This window comes from Ambystoma mexicanum, chromosome 2p, assembly GCF_040938575.1.
Source record: "Ambystoma mexicanum isolate Mex_15411 chromosome 2p, UKY_AmexF1_1, whole genome shotgun sequence".
Classification (NCBI taxonomy): domain Eukaryota; kingdom Metazoa; phylum Chordata; class Amphibia; order Caudata; family Ambystomatidae; genus Ambystoma; species Ambystoma mexicanum.
This window is the reverse complement of record NC_090923.1, coordinates 607750393-607771411: the sequence shown is the minus strand read 5'-3', so window position 1 is coordinate 607771411 and position 21019 is coordinate 607750393. Positions and strand designations below refer to the sequence as shown.

General features: G+C 44.3%; 1 protein-coding gene across 2 annotated transcripts in view; it reads left to right on the top strand.

Moving 5' to 3' along the window:
• The window catches only part of SLC38A3 (solute carrier family 38 member 3), a 558646-nt gene that overhangs the window by 432145 nt on the left and 105482 nt on the right, over nt 1–21019 (top strand). For both annotated transcript variants that reach the window (XM_069644136.1, XM_069644135.1), the window contains exon 8: nt 13882–13964. In XM_069644136.1, coding sequence (XP_069500237.1) covers nt 13882–13964 — 83 coding nt within the window. The remainder of the gene's footprint in view (nt 1–13881; nt 13965–21019) is intronic.

Sequence of the window (21019 nt, the reverse complement as noted above, 5' to 3'; positions counted from 1 at the left end):
AGTGGTGCATCAAAAGAGAGATTGACATACAGGCACAACGCGAACCAGGAGAACACAATCACCTGGCAGACAGCTTGAGCAGGGCTTTCCTACAAACCACAAATGGGAAGTATACACACTCAAGCTCAAACACATTTTCAAGATGTGGGGAGTGGACCTGTTCACAACAGCACAAGACCAAAACTTCTGAAACTTCCAATCCAGATACCCATTCAAGGGGTCGCTGTGAAATGCCCTGTGGGTGAGTTGGTCAGGGACATTACTGATGCCTTTCCCCTGGCACCACTACTCTGCAAAGCGTTCCACAAGCTACTACAGAAGAGTGCAACATTAATACGAATGCCCCCTTCTAAAGATGGTGATCCAGTCACCTTTCAAACTACACCCAGTTCACAACCTGCTAACACAACAGGGCAAACTAACACATCCTTGCCGACAGACAATTCATTTGGCAGCATGGCTCCTGAAGTCATAGATTTCAGCCACCTGCAATTCCCCCAATATGTATGGAAATATTAAAGGAGTCCAGAAAACCCAATATTGGACGTTGTTATTACAAGTGGAAACTGTTTGCTTACTGGTGCAACCAAAACAGCATTAATCCTATTGGGTGCATACCTACACACATTGTGACATACATCCGTTTTCTTTTTTGGGGTTGGTCTCCATCTCTTTCAAAGCGCTTTTAGCAGTTCTAGCAGCTTACACAACATTTCAGCAGAAGCTATCCTGGTGGAGAGTCCCAGTGGTTAAAGCCTTCGTGGAAGGGGTCAAAAGGATACACCCGCCTGTTGCACACCCACCCCGAGGTTGAATTTAAACATAGTGTTGAAAAGACTCTTGGGTGCACCTTTCGAACCTATGCACAAAGCCGCATTAAGAGACCTCTCTTATAAATTGGCATTTCTGTTGGCCGTTACATCGGGGATGTCATTTGGGGGTCACTAGGAGTCGCAGCTGTGACCCTGTGGTTTCAGCTGCTACCCCTTCCATTCCCCTGGCGACCCCTGTATTAAAAAAAACAAAAAAACATTGTTTTATTATTCTTTTATTGTTTTACGACAGTTTCAAGGTGCGATGAGGCAAGGGAAGGGGAACAGAACGAGAACAGACAGCTATCCTACTAGGCCAAGTGTCATTCAGATCGCGCACGTGCATGGAAAGGGGGGACGGGACAGTGCAGTACATGGGAATAGATAAATAACAATAAGTAAAAGTAACGGCCAGCAAGTGGCAAGTGCAAGGAGATGCAGAAAGCAGGTGCCAAGTGCTCGTAGGGGGACTGTCGGGATACAGAAACAGTCCCCAAGTACGGGGGTTGCCGGCAGGCAGTGCAGGTGGGAGAGACTGGCGAGGAGGGAATGGGTCCGTGATCAGAGTGTGTCGAGGTAATCCAGTGGGGATCCGGTTACAGTCAGGAGGTCAGCAGGAGAGAGGAGGAGAGAAAGCAGAAGCAAAGAGAACGTTTTTGAGGTGTTTCGGGAACTGGAGATGGTTCTCCTCAAGTTTAAGGGAGGCAGGGAGGCTGTTCCAGAGGGAGGCCCCAGCCTAAGAAAGAGATCTACCACCAACTAGTTGCTTGGAGAAGCGAATGACCCTGAGGGAGTCGGAGGCGGATGAGAGAAGAGCTCACGAATGAAGATATTTAGGAAGAGAGAGTTGGAGGTATCGAGGCTCCGTGCCCCAGAAGGGACAATGCATAGGGTTTTGAACTTAATCCTCACAGCCACTGGGAGCCAGTGCAGAGATTTCAGACCTGGAGAGATACGATCACTGGGCTTGAGGCCAATGACAAGTCTTGCAGTCCTGTTCTGGATGAGTTGCAGAGGGCAGAGTGTAAAGGCAGGCAGATTTAGAAAGAGGCTGTTGCAGTAATCCAGCCTAGAGAGAACCAGAGCTCTGGAGACAGTGAGCTTCTGGGGGAAGGAGAGGAATGGAAGAATACCTCTGAGGAGGTGCAGCTGGTAGTGTGACTTCTTAGAGACGTCAGAGATGTAAGGAGAGAAGGAGAGTGTGGAGTCGAAGATGACCCTGGGGTTTTTAACTTTGCAGGTGGGAGCAGGAAAGGGGCAAAAAGAGGCCGGCCAGAGAGCTGCAGGAAAGGAGGGAGCAGGTGTGCTTATGAGAAGAATCTCAGTCTTACTAGCATTAAGGCAGAGGTCATTGGCAGCACACCACTCCTGGATAGCAGACAGACAGTCAGAAATGAGAGAAGGAGAAGAGGAGGCCGAAGGTAGCCTGAGAATGAGCTGAGTGTCATCTGCATAGCACTGAAAGTTAGGGCAGAGAGCAGCGATATGATGGGCAGGGAGTGCCAGGTATTGGTTGAACAGCCAGGGAGAGAGGTTAGACCCCTGGGGATCACCACATGTAGAGAAAAAGATAGTAGACAGCAACAGCAGTGAGGTGAGGCCGTGAGGGTCAGGCAGGGCTGCCTGGCTTCCACCTTGCTACATGCAAGCTCATTTTAGGCAGAAGGCAAGCCCTGCCTGAGCCGCACAAGCCCAGCCACACCCCTGACACACACCACCGATAGAGGAGCCTGTCGCTGCGTTGCCTCCAGTATGAAAATCAGCACTTTCTTTGATGAGGCTAGGCTGTCGAATAGTTGACATTTTTTGGTCCGTTCAGACCTTGAGCAGAGGCAGATATTCAAAAATAATGGCTGTTGGAAAATGCTGTCACACTTGTAATTAGGCCCTTTGCGTTCAGATGTGTTGCAAAGATCTGCTGGTCCCCACAAGTGGAAGATCTCTGAAACCAACTGGGTGTGAAATTCCCACTTGTGGATTTGGGCTGTAACCTGCTGAGTGTGCTTCGGGCTCTGAAGTAAAAGGTCTGAATGTGTTTGCTCTGCTGAGTACCCTCCTCCCACAGGTGAATGGCTGATGAACACAGTTGGGGAGACTTTCTGCCTCTTGCTTGATATTGTCTGTTGACGCCAACATATGTTCTTGATAATAGATTGAAATGCTCGGAGGGACAGAAAAATGCCCTTTACTTCCTGTTTGTGTATTCCCAGCAATCGCGAGCATCCTCAAGGCCTCTGAGTGAATCAATCAATCTCTGAGGTTGGCCCCTGGAAAGGAGCCTCCAGCCTGCCTCTTGGTGTGGACAGTGGGGTAACTATGGGGGTCGGATGCCTCTGCCCTCTGTGATGTGGGGGGACCCGGGGCAATGGGCAGTAGGTACCCTGGTCAATCCCACTATGCACCGGCCACCCATCCAGGCATGTATGCATGCATGCATGACTCTTTTAAACACCCTGCTCGGAAGGCTTTCTGCACACGGAAATCTTCATTGTGGCTTTTCAGGACGTTTGCAGCTTACACCTCCCGCTCTCACACGATGACGAGGCAGATCTACAGAGCGAGGGAAACGTATGGAAACCAGAACGAGTGAAGGGGGTAAGAAAGAGAAGCAGGTGGTAGGAGAGAGATGTGAAAGAAGGATAACGGGTATCCAAAGAGCATCAAATTAAATAGCCAGAAGATGGCACAAACCGTGAGATTGGGACAAAGTGAGAGAGAAGCAAACCGCGAGACACAGATGCACACATTTTGGTGACCCAGTGAGGGCCACAGAAGGGTAGTGAGACAGAGCTGGCCATGATAACTGCAGCGACAAGCACAAATAAACAGTGAGACAAGCAAGCAGAAAAACAGGACAAACAGAAGGGAACATAAAGGAACAGGGGCACACGAAAAGACAGTGAGACAAAGTACTCCAAGCAGAGAGGGGTGACGGCGAGAGAGCGACTCAGAGATGCACAAATCGAGGGGTGGAGCACTGATGAGAGAGTTGGGCAATAAACAGAAAGGGGAATTACAAAAGACAAACATAGAAAGGACCCCAAATCAAAATAACATACAATGGGTGAAGGTGATAGGCGTAGAGGATGAAGAGTGAACGTTTGTGATGGCGTAAGAAGGAGGCTGTATGAGGGAGATAATGAGATGCCCCTAACCCCTTTCAGAGGTTCCTAGTGTGGGGGAGGACATCAAACTTCAAATAATCCCGGATGTCAGTGCTCCTAAAGTGGCTACAGGGAATCCAACCTCCTGTAAAGTAGTTATATATGGAATTTTCCAATGCTGTCCCGCAATGAAGGAGGCTCAATTACTGCCAGACCACCCAAAGGCTTCTGGGAGAACGCTAGAATCTGGCACCAACATAGTGCACACTGGTAACTGTGCTTTCCTTAATAGTAGAGTGTACGCAGGTGATCAAGCAGCAAAAGAGCAATCACTCTGTTAACTTTCAGTTATCACAAACAGACAGAACCAAACCACAAAACATTGCATAAGAAGTTCCACTCCAGAGGAAGATTGGGAAGCAAAAATTGGTGTGAGCGGTTTAGATTAAAGCTCAGGCCACACTTCCACGAAATTAGGGGGCTGAGCGGTCCCAGCAGTGGATAGAGAACAGTTACCCCAGTTAGGTGCAAGACATTACTATGACCCCAATCAGGGCAATGAGAGCAGTGGATTTTCCGCCAGGTTTTTGCTGGTGAATTTCCATTGCGAAGCCCAGGCTGTGCAAACATTCAATACAATTCTTTCTGTCGGGTGTATTTTCAATCCTGGGCTCCGTGTTCCTCACATGTCCTTCATCCTCTCCCCTTGTGCCCTTTGGATTGTAGGGCTGCCTGCTGTAGAAACTTCAGTGTGGGAAAAGCTGTACAAGTCATAAAAAGAGGGGTAAATATATGTATATTTTTAAAAATCAATAAAAAAGCAGGGAAAGATGTCTGAACCCATTCTGTATGTGCAAAGTGTCAGGTACCACAGGGGTAGAGGAGGACTGGTTGGAGAGCTACCACAGGGTGAGCATGGTAGATTCCACACATGGAAAAAAGAAAGGGACCTTTCTGCTGTGCATAAAAGGCTCTAGTCACTCCCACCTGAAAGGACATCCCATTGGCATGGAGGAAAGAGGATGGGCTATAGCAGCGTAGGCATGATTCTGGCACTGTGCAGACTCTGCAACAAAGGTTTTGTAAGGCACCTTTAATTCTTTCAGATGTATTTAGCGACAACTCTATTGAATACTGCAACCCTGGGACTCAGGATCCTGTGTGTATAGCAAGTCTTGTGGACATGAACGCACCTGCTTCATCGCGCCCATTCATGGTGCTTGGCTATCTTCTGTGTACTGCAGTGCGTTCGCAAGATCTGCGTGGTGAAGAGAACACTCACATCCCTCCTAAAAAGTCTGTGTCCAGTCTCCTCACGTCGGCTCAGACTGGACACAGACTTTTTAGGAGGGATTTGAACCCATGAATCTGGGATATGCTACCCAATATACATGGAAATTAGTGTTATCTGTTTATGGATTGATACAAATTTGCGCTGATTTGAGAAAGGCACTGTGTAGTGCTGAAACACATGTAATCCAAAGGGCACTACCGTACATTAACGGTTCGCTGCGTTTAATCTGTTTGCCAAAAAGGTATCACCAAATGTTTGGTTTTGTGTTATTTGGAAGCCTAAAGATAAAATTGCTGAAACACCCTGAATTTGTGTGGCGCATTTTCCTGTGTGTGGGGGAAACAATGTTTTTGCATCTTCAAATAAGAGGTAGGGGGTCATTGCCTTTTTTTTTCCCCACACTTTTGCGACACCGTAGCATTCAACTTGGAATTTGGGGGCAAGACCCAAGAAGGTTGGCATGACCAGACCCCAATAATTATTTTCATTTTTACGTTAGACATTGGTTCCAGCTGCTCCTCAGCTGAAGAGGTACGGAGAAAACAAAGATCCAAACAACCCATCCAGGAAGAACCGAAGAAGAAAGGCTGTCTATATGCCCTGGGAAATCCCACAACCAACCAAAGAACATAGCCCCATTTTACTACTTCAAATACAAGGACTGTCAGCAGAATTGCTGGTGGATACGGGGGCAACCGTGAATGTCATTAGTGAAGAGTGCTATGGCAAAATCCTGAAGGCCCGAGTCTTAAACCTGCAGACGTGAACATATACCCCTATGGATCCAGACCGCCTCTGCCATGCAAAGGTTATTTTCTGGCTGAATGCAAATATAAGGATCAATCCAAGATACTGCCCGTACATGTGTTTGAAGCTGCAGCAGAATATGGATGCATCCTTAGTTTCAGAGCTGCATTAGACATGGGTCTAATTCATATATTGTATCATCTCATGGCACACAAGTACATTGATGCAACCAACAAAATGGAACAGCTGTTTTCCAAGTTATTCAAAGGGTAAGGCAGACTAAGAAATCGAAGTATAATCCTACACATTAACCCAGAAGTGCACCCAGTAGCACAACACTACAGGGGCATTCCTATAAATATTTAGAGCCAAGTAGAAGGAGAGCTTCACCATTTAATTGAACAAGACACCCTTGAACCAGCGACTGGCCCCACCCTGTGGGTCTCACCTATAGTTCTGGTCCCCAAGCAAGGAGCTGCCAACATCAGGAATTGCGTTGAAATGCGCAGACCCAATGAAGCAATCATGAGAGAGCAACATCAAACCTCAGGAATTACAAACATGATCCACCTGCTAAACGGTGCTCAAATCTTCTCCAATCTGGACCTCAACAAGGGGCATCATCAGTTAGACCTAAGTTAAGAGTCCAAGTACATAACCACATTTATCACGCATTTGGGCCTTTTCTGGTGCAAGCGGCTGAGTTTTGGCACATCACCAGCCACTGAGAATTTTCAAGGGGAAATTTACAACGCGATCAAGCACATCTGAAATTGCCTAAACTATAGCCATGATATACTAGTGTTCGGAAAAGACAAAGACCTGCATGAAAAGACTTTGGCAAGGGTGTGCATGGCACTAGAGGCAGCAAATCTCAGACTGAACAAGAAGAAATGTAAATTTTGAAAGGGAAATTTATAATTCTTTGGGCATATTTTCTCAGCACAGGGAATGATGCCAGACCCAGAAAATGTGGCTGCGCTCACCAACGCTAAACCGCCTGCAAACGTTTCTGACCTAAGCTATTTTCTAGGTTTTGTCAGCTACTGCACCAGATACAAACAACATTTTGCGTCTGTGAGTGAGCCTCTCAGTGCGCTCACCAGGAAGCAGGTACCTTTCATATGGTCTGAAGCATGCCAAGAAGCATTCGAAACCATACGACTGGGTATTTCATCTGTAGACAACATGGCATACTTCATCACAGCCTGGGAAACTGAGCTCACAGTGGACGCCAGTCCTGTGGGATTGCGAGCCATCCTGGCTCAAGTGGAGTCAGCAGAGTCACTCCAGAGTCACCTGACAAAAGACACATTGTATCATATGCCAGCAGGAGTCTCTCTCCCACCGAACAGGCGTACTCACAGGCCGAAAAGGCACAGCTAGCAGTTGTGTGGGCCTGTGAACACTTCCATTTGTTTCTTTATGGGAAACAATTTACGGTGGTGACTGATCATCAAGCGCTCATATTCATATTTGGAAACCCACATGAAAAGATTCCTCCTCAAATTGCCAGAAAGGCTTCCAGCTCCAGAACTATCAAATCTGCATCATACACAGACCCGGCAAGGAAGAGAGCCCGGCTGATTTTCTATCCCATCATCCAATCACATCAGCGGAGACAAAAGGTATAATTGTAGACAAGTATGTACAATACATAGTGAATGAGGTAACCCCAGAAGGGGTCGACGTCATGCAGATTGCACAGGAATCGGAAAATGACCCAGCCATCCACATCATCCTACGTTGCCTACGATCTGGAAAGTGGAAGCATGCCAAGCAGATGGGGGAAAGTACCCATCACGGAAGGTGAACACATACTCGTAGCCATGGACAATTACTCCTGATATCCAGACATCCAGACATACATATATCACACCATGCCGGCCTTGGATAGAATGTTCACAGTGTATGGAGTACCCTGGATGTCAAAATCTGATAATGGTCCCCCATTCACGGAACAGGACTTTAAGACGTTTGCTGAATATATGGGTTTCAGGAACTGAAAGATCACCCCTCTGTGGACTCAAGCCAATTATAAAGTAGAACATTTCATGAGGACCGTCCAGATGACCCATTTGAAGGGAGAATGAGTAGAGAAGATATTATATCAACTCCTGAGCGACTACCGCAACACCCCACATAGCACCATAGGAAAGGCCCCGTCGGAGATCATTTTTGGGTGAAATGTCAGAACACAACTACCACACATCACCCTGCCTGAGTAGAAATACTCCCACGATCAGGAGGTGACAGAACGAGATACTTACGCTAAAATGAATATGAAACAATATGCTAATAATAGACAACGGACGAAGGGGGGGAACCTCCAAGAAGGGAATATCGTTTTTGTAAGACACCCTTGCACCCACAAACACACTGCAGCATTCAGCAGTCCCCCACTGACTATAACCCATGTCAAGGGACCTCTAATAACGGCTGGGGACAGACCCAGATATCCGTCAATTCCCAGAAACGCTTGAAGGAGAAAGGAGGATGGAGGATGTTGAAACAGGGAGACCAGAAGAGTCGTATGATGGAGAAGTCTGATGATGAAGTTTGGGGTGCTGCAGAACATGCCAGCCCAGAGAGAGCTCTGGAGGTCTCCACAGGACGGCCACAATGAGCCAGAACTAAACACAAGAAACTCATGAAGAAATGGGGTGAAGTTAACTTCATGGTTAAAAAGGGAGAGGTTGTGGTGTCTGCATGGTCATGTGAGATGTCAACTGATGGGAGGGGGACGGAAGGCACAGGGAGCGGGGTGGGCAGAAATGGGGGGGGGTTGGAATTCAGTAAGGTTTAGGAAGGGGAGCAATAAAGATGCCTAAACTTCCAGCCTGTGCCCGCACCTTCTATGGTCCAGGGTAGCGCCGTGCAGAGGCTGGAACTACCAGCGAGTGAAGCACCGACAGTAGTTGACTTTTATAGCACCTTTACAAAAATCCATTGCCTTTAGGTTTGATGACAGAGTGCCTGCACAGATCTGTTTACCGAGTGCTTTCCACATCTCTGTTGTACATCAGTGCTCCAAAAGACAGTGTGGGGGGGGGTATGCGTGGGGGGAGGCAGTGGTGAGAGAGTTCAGCCAATTTACACTTCCAAGATGAATAAAATGAGTGGTGTTGGTTGTGAAATAATTACAGCTATCATTTAAGCGCCTAGAGGCATTTCAGTTTCAGGTGTGGCCCAAGTAGAAAGTAATTATTATTACTATTAACACTGTAGTTATGGGCTACCTGTCGCGTTTCCTGTGCCTCATCTGTGTATAGGTATGCTTGGTTGCTGTTAAGGGACTGTGCGCCTCAATGTGTACACTTGTCAAGTGCAAAGTTAGAACTGTGCATAATTGTGTCCCGTGCACACACCTATGTATCTGACCTCTCCTGAGTGTAGTAATGAGTGTGCACCTCATGGACCTGTGCATAGAAGTGTTGTGAGGGGGGGGTCTCAGGGGGCTATAGCCCCGGGTCTTTTGGTAGTAGCCCAGGATAGAAGCTCAGGGGCTACAGCCAAAAGTCTAGCTAGCCCAGAGTCCTGACATTAGCATAGCCCCAGATCTTTTCCAGGCCTAGGAACACCCCTGCCTGTGCACCATAAAGCTGGAGGCTTCATCGGCTATACACCATGCTGTTACACTTTACCTGTCTATGCACTCCTTGTGCACACCCATACTAATGTGAGCATGTGTGCATGCACAAGGCATTGGTCTGCTTTGTTTTTGTGTGGCATGTGTCCAGTACTGTCCCTGCAACACTGTTCTCGTTTGTTTCTGTATTCCTCAACAGCAGTGCATATTCACATGCCTTGGGCAGTGTTCCTGGTTGATTATATCCTGTGTATAAAGAAATGCCTATGCACGTGTCTGGGCAGTGTTCTCTGTTGTTTATCCTGGATACAATGCTTGTTCTGTTGTGCAATTTCCTCAGGCAGTGTACTTGGGTATCTATATCATGTACACAGCAGTGCGTGGGCCCAGGTTTGGAGCAGTGTTCTCAGGTAATTGTGTCCTGTTTACAGCAGTGCGTGTGCACATGCCTGGGGCAGTGTTCTCCGCTATATATGTACATCCTGTATAAAGGAATGCGTGGAAACTCGTCCGTGCACTTAAACTATGTAGGGTATTTCTGCTGTGCTCCTGGCTCTGTCCAATAATGGACATGCCTCGCATGCAATGGCTGCCCTGTACTGGCCACAGCATTTTAGCTTCCTGCAGTTGGATCTAGAAATATGTTTGCTTGACTACATTAACAGTCACCTGAACACACCCATTAACAGATTTTAAAAAGGAGTCCAAACCTTTTGGTTTTGTCAATTCATGTTTTCAAATGCACGTGAAACATTTCAAAAAGGCCCTTTTGTTTGAATGTGAGAAGGTGTATGTGTGAGCGATTGATGGGTGAATGGGTATCGACGTGACTGAGGGGATCGAAGTTAGGACTGGATAAGCAGGAGCTAAAAGCAGCTCCTGGGTATCCAGCATTAGCCAGGGACCAGGAGCTACCACTGGGGAACAAGGAAGCTAGTACATGGGCGTTCGCAAATCTTACTTGCACATAAGATGCAAACATATCATTGTGTCCATTATTTTTGGCCACATATGTTGTATAGATGTGTCCTAATGTATATTTATAGATTTCACAGAGGTAAATTTACATAGATGTGTTTGTTCGGCATCAAGTGGCCTGGGGAGCCAAAAGTAGCTCCCGGTAGCTATTGGTTACAAGCTAACCAGGCTCTTCCAGGCTACAACCAGGAGTTAAATAGCTCCCAGCTCCTCTCAATTTCGAACTCTGGACTGTGATTATCTTTGTGGGTGGGTACATGTGTAGAGAATGCAGTGTGAGAGAAGGGGTATGTGTAAGTAATTTGTGGGCCAATGTCTGGTGGGCCAATGGGTATGAATGGGTCTGTGTGTGAATGTTCTGGGTGGGTGTCGATGTGGAGAATGCAGTGTGAATGTTCTGGCCTGTTGGCGCAGTCAGAATAGCCATACATCTTACTGTGACATGTCATTTTTTACTGGGCAACTATGATAAAACAAGCATATGTGTTCTTGCATGTCTAGACTGGCCTGAATCAGAGCCAGTTTGGACATGTTTTCCTATTAAGGCATTGCATTTTTAATGGCAAAGCCACCAGGAGTACGTTATATGGGGCTACTGGCATACTGGCAATGCCACCTTGGACATGTTTTCTTATAATATTACTGGCATTAAAGCCAGCATGAGTTTGTTCTTACATGGCAACACAGCACATAATTATGCAGCCACCATGGACCACACAACTGCTAGTGATGAATGTGGACTTCAGGCAGGCCTTGGATCATTATGTTGGTTCAGTCTCCATGTGGCCTGGAGCCAAAGGGGAGGAAACAAATGAGGGTCTCTCTCTCGCTGCGTTCCTTAACGCACTCAATATTTGAGAACTGTCTAGCAAATGAAAATGCTTCAGAAAACTTCCAACACCTTTAAATATATATAACCTGCTACAATCTATTTCTGTTTTGTTTTTTGCAAATCACGACAGGAGATGACTGTAGATTTGTTTGGTTCTGGCTCCGTTTCTAAGGATTACATTTGCTGACACACCTTCTTTCATTTCATGCAACAGTCACATGTATTTTCTTTCCAGGCATCATTTGGCCTTGGACATCAGCTTATATTCACAGTAATTTGGTACTAAGGGTCTATACACACTAATATCAATGCTACATATGTTGATCCATTCTTGTATGAAATGTATATCATATCACAGTGGTATCGTAACCATATTTTCCATAGTGTACTGGGGAGCAATGCTATGTGATGCCACTCCGTTTTGCCAAGGGGTGAAAGGTTGTGTGCCATCACTTTCCGTGATGTCACTTGGGGGTGGGGGGTCAAATGACATCACTTCCTTTGATGTCACCAGAGGTCAAGGGTTGCGTGATGTCAATTCTGCTACCCTTGGTACTTTAGAGAAATGACGTCCCTGCGATATATCCATCAGGAGTGCTTGCGAGCTAGAAGCATTGTTGGTGTCCGAGCACTTCTCCATACAGAAACATAAAGTGCTTTGAATGCACCCTGGCTTCTCTTCCAGATACATCTCAAAATTCCATGTCAACCAGTCCATAGAACTACCATTTTGTTTTCTAATTCACAAAAAAGAGGGAAAAAAGCACTATACATACGGGATGTGTGGAGAGCAGTTATGTTCTATTTAAACAAAACAAAATAACTACGAAAGACAAGAACATTCTTTGTTTATTTTCCTACTGGTAGAGAGGGTGGCCCAGTTACCAAGGCCACCATGTATTGTCAAGTGTATACAACTGTTATTCGCTTGCAAAGAAAGACATTGGGCCTCATTACAGGTCCGGTGGTAACCCTGCCGGTGCTACCGGCGGGCTGCCGCCGGACCCGTAAAGAATTACCGGGAACTGACATCCCAGTGCCACCAGGCTTTTCCAAGTCCGGTGTCCGGGAAGTTAGGCGCCAGTAATTTTGTTAGTCCTGGCAGGCAGGATGTTACCCGCCTGCAGAGTTGTAGTGCGCTGGTCCAGAAACAACGTTGCCGGTAAGCTTACCGGCACTGTTATTTCCGGACTGGCACAATTGTAATGTGCCCCATTCCCTTTTAGACCTAGAGCACATTCCACACACAGCACAGGAGCCAATCTAGTCTTCATTGCCAATGTGCCACTGGAGGGAATTGGCCAGGCTGCAACTTGAGTGCAGTTCATACTTTCACAAAGCACTACTGTGTTGATACACAGGCAAGATCAGATTCACAAGTGGGTCAGGCAATGCTCAAACACCTTTTTCTTCTGTCTCTAGTCGTCCACCACCTGCCTCAGGTACTGCTTGCTAATTTATGTACCGCATTTGTGTCTAATCCGATTCACAAGCTCCAGAAGACAAATACTACTTACCAGTAATCATCTTTCTGAAGCTTATATCTGCTTTGAATACCATGCACCCGCTCTACCACCCAGCAAGAGAGCAATGGGACAGTACAAAAGCTGATGTATAAAATAAAAATGGGGAATAGCATTGCACCCACAACCATTACAACTCACAGGCCATCAAAAGAAACAATCTGAGGACCTTGATGCATGAAGGACACATAGGCTAGGGATAGTGTGACAGGAGTACCCCTGTCAATACCCTATTTTGTGACTTTCTGAAAAAAAAATGTTATACTCTAAACCAACCAATAGAAGATGGCTGAGTATGCAAAGCATGTGATTTTAAGCAGATGCCACTAATCGACTTTCTGAAGATTGTAATATTTGTCATATACATCAAATGAGTATAACACACATTTTCTCAATAAATATCATACAAATTTAATTCCTATGTAACAAAATATCTACAGATGTGTTTAATTTGCAGTTTTAATAGAAGCACTGTGGTGTGAATAGAAATTATAAAAAGGAAATATTAAATAAAACATATATAATACTATCAGAAGGTGTAGGCTACTCTAGGGTGAATTATGGGAGTGGGCAGCAGGCCTTCTAGTGCCATCTTGTTACTCACACACAAATGCCCACTGCCACCTTAAAATCAAGTACACAAACTGTACAATTCTGGGCTGACCACAAGATGGCAGACTGTAACAGAAACAAGCTGCACCTTTTTGATTCAGGTAACTCACGTTTTCCATCCAACTGCAGGGAAATAAAGCATATGAACACTTTGTAGATCTTTAATTATTGGAATATGGTATGAACTGCAACGGAATATGGTAAAAAAAAACATGTTTGGGGAAGTTTGTAAAATGCACCGTTTTGCACCACTTTCCTGGAGCAGAAACCTATACAAAAATCGATGTGATTGCCAATCTATACAGACCTTTAGAGCTGGTATTTTAACTGCTTGTAGTGCTGCTTTCGGTTCCAAATCAGGCCTTTTCCCACCTTGTTATTGTTTTACAGGGACTGGTACCTGAATGGGAACTACCTGGTCGTCATGGTGTCTGTAGGAGTTATATTCCCACTTGCACTAATGAAGCAGCTCGGTGAGTGTAAACAAGCTATTTTGCTGGTGCTAAGCCATCCAAAATCTTTAATCTCTTTTCCTTTGATGATATCTAAATATTAAGTTTTCTTGGAATTACTTTGGCTCCTTGCATGAAAGGCAACATATGTCTGCTCCACCATTTTTCAAATATATCTTTATAAATAAAGCTGGATGTATGTATGTGTGTATGTTTGTCCGGCCATATAAATCCACACCAAATGTTGCATGGATTCCTCTTTTGTCGGGGGCAGGATCATAGTCTGTTTGGATGCAAAAATATGATATGCAAAGAAATGTGTATGTGTGGGTGTATGTTTGTCCGGGCTATACAAATTCACACAGTTGAACCCAATGGTACCAGATTTTGCATGGATTCCCCATTTGTCTGGGGCAAAATTGTAGTCTATGTTTTAGATGCAAAAACTATGCTCCGTAGACACCCTCATTTACTGATGCTCACCCCGATTCACTACAGTAGGTACAAGAAGGAGGAACATTTTGCAAAAGTGTCTAAAGCAAAATATTCTCTATGTTGGTTATTCATTTAAAATGTATTACTACTGTATACAATATGAAACTGTTTATTAAAGCAGTTTTAAAGGGAATAAAAAAATGTAAATTTTACTTTATCACGCCACTCCAAATATGGGAAATGGCAAGGTTACAGTTTACATATGTTCATTCACGAGAGGAGAGCTAATCAATCTTTCTTGGACATTTTCTCAAATGTTCAGAAGCAATTAAGTGAATTAAATATGCCACACAGTAAATAAACATCACTTCAAAAAGCTCTATCTGATGCAAAGTGAAAATCAATATCAAGAGCTTCTGAAACACAACAACAAACAGCAGCGCGACTTGGCAACTAGAGGACAAGAGCAACTTTCTCCAATGCAAATGAGATGCCAGAGCAAACTGAAGCAAGATGTGCTGTCATGAGGACAATAGCAACATCCTCCAGGGCACATGAGACACCAGAGCAAACGGAAGCACGACTTGCCAACAAGAGGACAAGAGCAACATCCTCCAGCTAGTTTATATATAAAATGCTTAGGTATGTTTCTATACTTAGTTGATGCAACTTATCAGTGTTAGGTTGCCCTCTGCTGTCCAAATGGCAAAATGTACCTCTGTGCAGCCTTCCACTTCAACAACAGATATTATTTTAACAAAGCAATTTATCAGTGTTAGTTTGCCCTCTGCTGCTCAAATGGCAAAGTGCACCTCCGTGTGCCCTTCCACTTCAACAACCGCTATCGCTTTTTTTTGTTTTTGTTTTATTGGAAAAAAAGAATTAACCTTTAACAACAAGATGTATAATAACTATTTTTACCATTTCAAACTAAGTTTTCATAAAATTTTAAACTATGTAATACAGAAAAAATATATCACAAGACAGAAAAAAACAAAAAAAGACACATTGTTTAAGAAATTACTAAAACCAAACACATGATACACAAATTCAGAAGCTAAAGAAGAAATTCAGATGAATAACTAACTATGAGTATCAAGGTCAATATTCAACATTTTAACAGATGGAATAACAGCCACAACCATAGAAGTGGTGAACCCAGCCAAACAGTACTTCCAAATGGACTCATCACTTCCCCCTCAAACAAATGAGCAAACCTATTGATAGCATTCCCTCTCAGGCCATGAACAGCTATACAACAAGTTAATAAATGTTTCATAGTTTCTTGGTACTGTTTCTCTTTCCATAACCTAGAAAAAGCAAGCTCTGCTGATTCCAGTCCATATCGTGCCAACATTTCTTTAATGAGCAGTAAATTCCAACAGAACCTTAGAAAGAGATGATGGGTACACATGTCAGGGTAGATCGACAGGAAAGGGGCTAAAGTGCCCCACTTCTTGCAATCTCCCTGAAGCTGAAGCAACGAGGCATATTCATCCATGCACTGTTTGAGCCCAGACGTAGTCACATAGTGCCTATTTGACCTTATTCAGATTTATCAGCAGATTGTCTTCATTACAAACACATTCTGCTATTAAGGCAGAGCAAGATTCTTTAATTTACTGCAATCACTGGACCCATTTTCCAAACAAATTTAATTAAAGTCCTTAAATAGCAATTGTTCAAAAGATCGCAACATTTTCCTATACAAGGAAATATCCCTCCATGCGGCCCTAGCTTTTATAGAACCAATTCCTAATTTGAATTATATTGCAAAAAGTCAGGTTGAGTCAGGGACTCACAGAGACTTCTTCCAGATCAAGGCTTCAAGGTTTGATACAAACTCAATTATGGATAGATCGTAAACTTCAATTCCATATAGGAGTTTTGGAACAATTTCCTCTCCAAAGAAATATATAGTAGAAATCGGGGAAAACTTACCATACCTTGAGTCCACTCTACATAGTTGATTGGATAAAGCAATCGCCCCTGATCGCAACCAGGAGCAAATTGCTATTTTATTACTTTTAGATGTTATAAAGAAGCCAACATATACGATAGTCAACTGGGATCACTTGCTCAGACCAAATTTGCTAGGTAAAAGCCATCTTCTTCTTACGATTGGACAGCTGTATAATTTTAGTCTTAGCTGGATTGATAGTAAGAAAATGGTTGCCCACAAAAGTGGAAAAACCTTCCAGTAGATGTTGGAGGCCTATGGGTGTACAATCAAACATGACAAAATCATCAGAGTAGGCTAACAATATAGGTCTTAACTTATGCAATGTTGGTTTGACAAAAGCTTTAGGGTGTAGGTAGGCTCCTATATCGGCCATATTCAGACTAAACAAAGAGGGGGCCAGGAGACAACCCTGCTGGACCCCCTTGAAGTGGAAATAGATCGTGACATTATTCCATTGTGATTTAGACAAACTTGCATGGTGGAATTATCATGTAGGGAAATTATCAGCCTTAGCAGGCCCCAAGGATTGCCCCAATTATCACGTTTTTGCCATAAGAGATTGTGGTCAACTGAGTCAAAAGCTGCTGTGAGATCCACAGAAGCAAAAAAGCAGGGGTACTGCCCTTCCCATGGCGCTGAAGACATTTAATCAATAGGCCATTTAGGTATGTACCCAAATTGCATCTAAAACCTGTCTGCTATTTTTGAACTCTACCTGTTGAAGTTGTCCATAATTTTAGATGTGAAAGAAGAATGCTAGCAAAAAACTTTGAGTCCAAGATTGAGATTGGTCTATAATTCCATGGATCAGTTCTAGCTCCTTTCTTGAAAATTGAGACTATGTGTGCTTGACTCCATGAGGGCGGCCCAGATCACGCTGTCGAGCGCCCTGATGGAAAACTACAAAGCCATAAAAACCCAGGGGATGAGGGCTCAGCGATGTTTCTTGAAGAAAAATAAGTAGGAGACTTCTAAGCAAATCACATACTTCAATGTTATTAAAAAGATGCTGATGTCCGCAAGTATTAAATGAAACAAGAGAGAGGCCCTGTGGCCCACAAAGACAATTGGGTTCCACGTGATCTTGACCAGAAGCCCTCAATAACTAAGACCAATAGCAGCTAGGTTCAGAAGTCGTGATTTTCCTTTTCAGAGTTTGAACTTCAGTTTCCAATGTATCTGGGTTTGCTACTGACAAACCCCTCTTATCACCAGAGGGACAATCCCCCTCTAATCTAGAGTCATCATACGGTAACAGGTCAAAACTCATCTTTCTCAAATTCTCACATTGCCTAAAGATGATGCAATACACATTTTTTTGATTTAACATACATATCTGAGCGGTCAGTTCTATAAAGATCAATGAGCTCAATCCTATCCAAATCTTTAGTATTGATATTGGCTGAAGCAGGAATCTCTTTCATAAGGCTTAATAGGTTCCTTCGATTCAGCACAGTTGCACAAGAGTCAGGTATAACACTTTCAATTAGGATGGTGAGTGGATAAGGGATAGCACTTTCCTCAAAGCGCTGATGGGGATTCAAGGATCCTACAACACTCAGACCATGTGGACCTGTCAGAAAGGGCATATTGGTACAGCCCCGCTGATGGTTGTTAGCGTAGTGTTCCTGAGAGACACCTACATTAATGGGAAGGTGCACTGTGGAAGCCACAGATGTTAGTTCGAAGAGGATGAAAAAGAGTCTGATCCTGGAGAATAACATTCATTCCGCTTGGGCAAAATTTAACAATAGACTCAGGTCCCATGGAGTATCTGCCGAGCTTAGGTCTATGGACCACACTTGCACAGTTGATGTAGGCAAGGGGGCATTCAACACTGGGCATCCCCACCACCAACTCGAGTGTCCAGAGGAAAAGTTCAGATGAGTCAACAAAGTTAGAATCAAATCTCGCGAGAGGGTACACTGCGTTCAAAGGTGTTGTTGCCGCCACTGGGGTAGTTCAATAGAAAGAAGTTATTTTCTTGTTTTTAGTCTTTTTCCCCCATTGATCCCTGATAGACACAGAGTACAGCTGGGCATGACAGCATCAGAAATTGTGAGTGGAACGATCATCATTATGCCCCCATTCTGCAAATTAGGTAAGGTAAGTAGACAGCAGACAGCACTCACTAGTAACTCTTCCAATGCATGCGCACACCAAGGCGCATGGGTGCCTGAGATATTGAGCCTCCTGGTCCCGAAGAGGGACTAGCAGTGTTGCAGCCAATGGATTGAATGAGTCCTGTTCAGTAAGCCAATAGGCACAATATATTGGCATTCAAAGTAAAACCAATTTAGAGTAGGCTGGAAAATGATTTATGAGGCAGCAGTACTTTGTGGAAATAATATGGGGCAGGTAAGCAGGCAGCACTCACCAGGCACTCTTCTAGTGCGTGCCAAACAGCTATCATTTTAACAAACAGAATGAGCATGGTTCAATGCGGTCACCTTCACCTTCCACTATCACAAACATTCAGATTAATTTTAAGTTATTTCTTTCCATTCCCACTTCTCTTCACACAGGGCACAGCGGTTCCAGTGTCAAAGAACAGTTAATTACCGGCTCAATGTTTCAATCTTTAAAGAGTGATACACCGTAGGACGAATGGCTCCTCGTGAGCTAAAGTTGAAAATAGGTGCTGTAATTATGCTACTACGCAATCTTTTGCCATCAAAGGAACTCTACAGTGGAGCAAAGTTGACAATTATGCATCTACAAAGAGTCATAGTGGCCTTTGTAATCAATGGATTAAGCTTAGGTACTGTTCTTAATTCGCACATACCTCTCATTCCATCTGATACAAATACGCTTTTCAAATTCAAAAGAAGACTGTTTCATATATGTTTAGCCTTTTCAGTGACCATTAATAAGTCACAGGGACCTACCCATAATTCTGATATTTAAGAAGGGGGACAGAAGTGACCCTATGAAATTCCGACCGAAATTGACCTTTAAGATATGCTAGAACGCCATATGTTACTCGGGGAACAGCTAGTAGTTTATAAGAGGAAAACAAGCTTCACCCAAAGTCTCACATAATGTTTATTGCAAGACATAGGACCTCATTACGATTGTGGCGGTAAGGCAACAACGGCGCTGGTAGTGCTACCGGCGCTGTTGTTACCATGGCGCCACATTACGAGTTCTGCTCGCATGTGCCGCTCTGCCTGCCTGGTCAGACCAGGCGTGCAGAGCGACACCCGCAAGCAGAACTGGATGTTAGCAAAGGTACCATTATGAATGGTACCGCTGCTACCATCCTCCCCATTCCCATTGAGCCCCATGGGAGCTCAAATGGGAATGGGGAAGTACCGGTTCCGGGTCCCGTGCAATGGGAATTACCGGGCCCGCCGAGGTCAGAATGGCCTGGTAATTCCCCTTTCGTGGGACCCGAGTCAGACCCAAGTTTGGTGGTAGCCTCCAACCTTGTAATGAGGCCCATAGTGTATTTGCCCATATCTTATCTGTTCATTTGAATGGACCTATTTAATTTCACTTCCACTGTTGAGGAAAAATTGAGTTGTGTAAATACACGTACAAAAATGTTTTTCCAAATTCTTGCTACAACCATCAAACTTCTCTGATCTAAGCCCTAAACTACATTGTCAAGAACCCTAGTAGATCTGAGCAGACTGACTTCTCAGTGGTGTAGGCTGTTATTCAAGACTTTTCACTGCTGGTTCTTTGCTATATTTTCTAAACACATAGGCCAGGTGTACTGGCATTTTGTTTTGAAGTAGCCACGTAGTGGGCAGGGGAAGCAGAATCCCTAAAGGCTATAGACATACAGTTTGTAAAGGCAATTCACAAAGACAAGTGCAGCACTTTCAGTATACTAGTCCCTACAAAGAATTCTTTATAGCCATACCCCAAATCACATATCATATCAAATATATCACAAAGTGCTTACAAACAGATGCTGCAACGTTCATATAAATGTGGTCTTGCCAACCATTTTCAAACATAAACATTTCGACATAGGAATGTTTAAAAGGGGAGAACGTCAAAGGACTTGCAAAAGGGTGCAGATGTTTTACACGCTGAAAACAGCTCTGAACAGAAACAAGGGCTTCTAAGCGCTCTATTGCAGATGTGTTCTTCTCTCCCTCCCCTACACACAGATATTAGGCAGTCAACAAAAATGGCAACCAACGCAATCTCTTTAGTGATCCCCAGTGTCTCCTCTTTACACAAGGTACATTCAAACAATTTTGACAAATGAACGTTCATTGAATGTCTGCCCAAAACCATTCTACAATCATGCAGGCACACGGCTTGTTGTGCAAACTATACGTTAATAACCCCAGTGTCACCAAAGATGCTATAGGCAAGAGCACTGGGCACAGTCATGGCTTTCCATACAGATCTGTACACAGAGTTGCAAGAGGGACTTTCACTATGGCCAATGCAGCGCCGTCTACACAAACTAAATGACCCCAAATCACGTTGGAGTATTATCCTTTCACAGACAGAGTATTACAGTTTCTGCAGGTTCACTTCATAGTGAAACTGCTGGGCTGCTATACACATGTAGGATTCCAGACTGGCAAGATAATGACGCTGGTGGCAACTTCCATCTTTAACCAGTTTAGATAAGAGATCGCTGTTGATGGGGCATGTGCTAGATTGTATTTAAGCTATAGGTGGTGTTCGACAACGTGAACCATCAAATCCT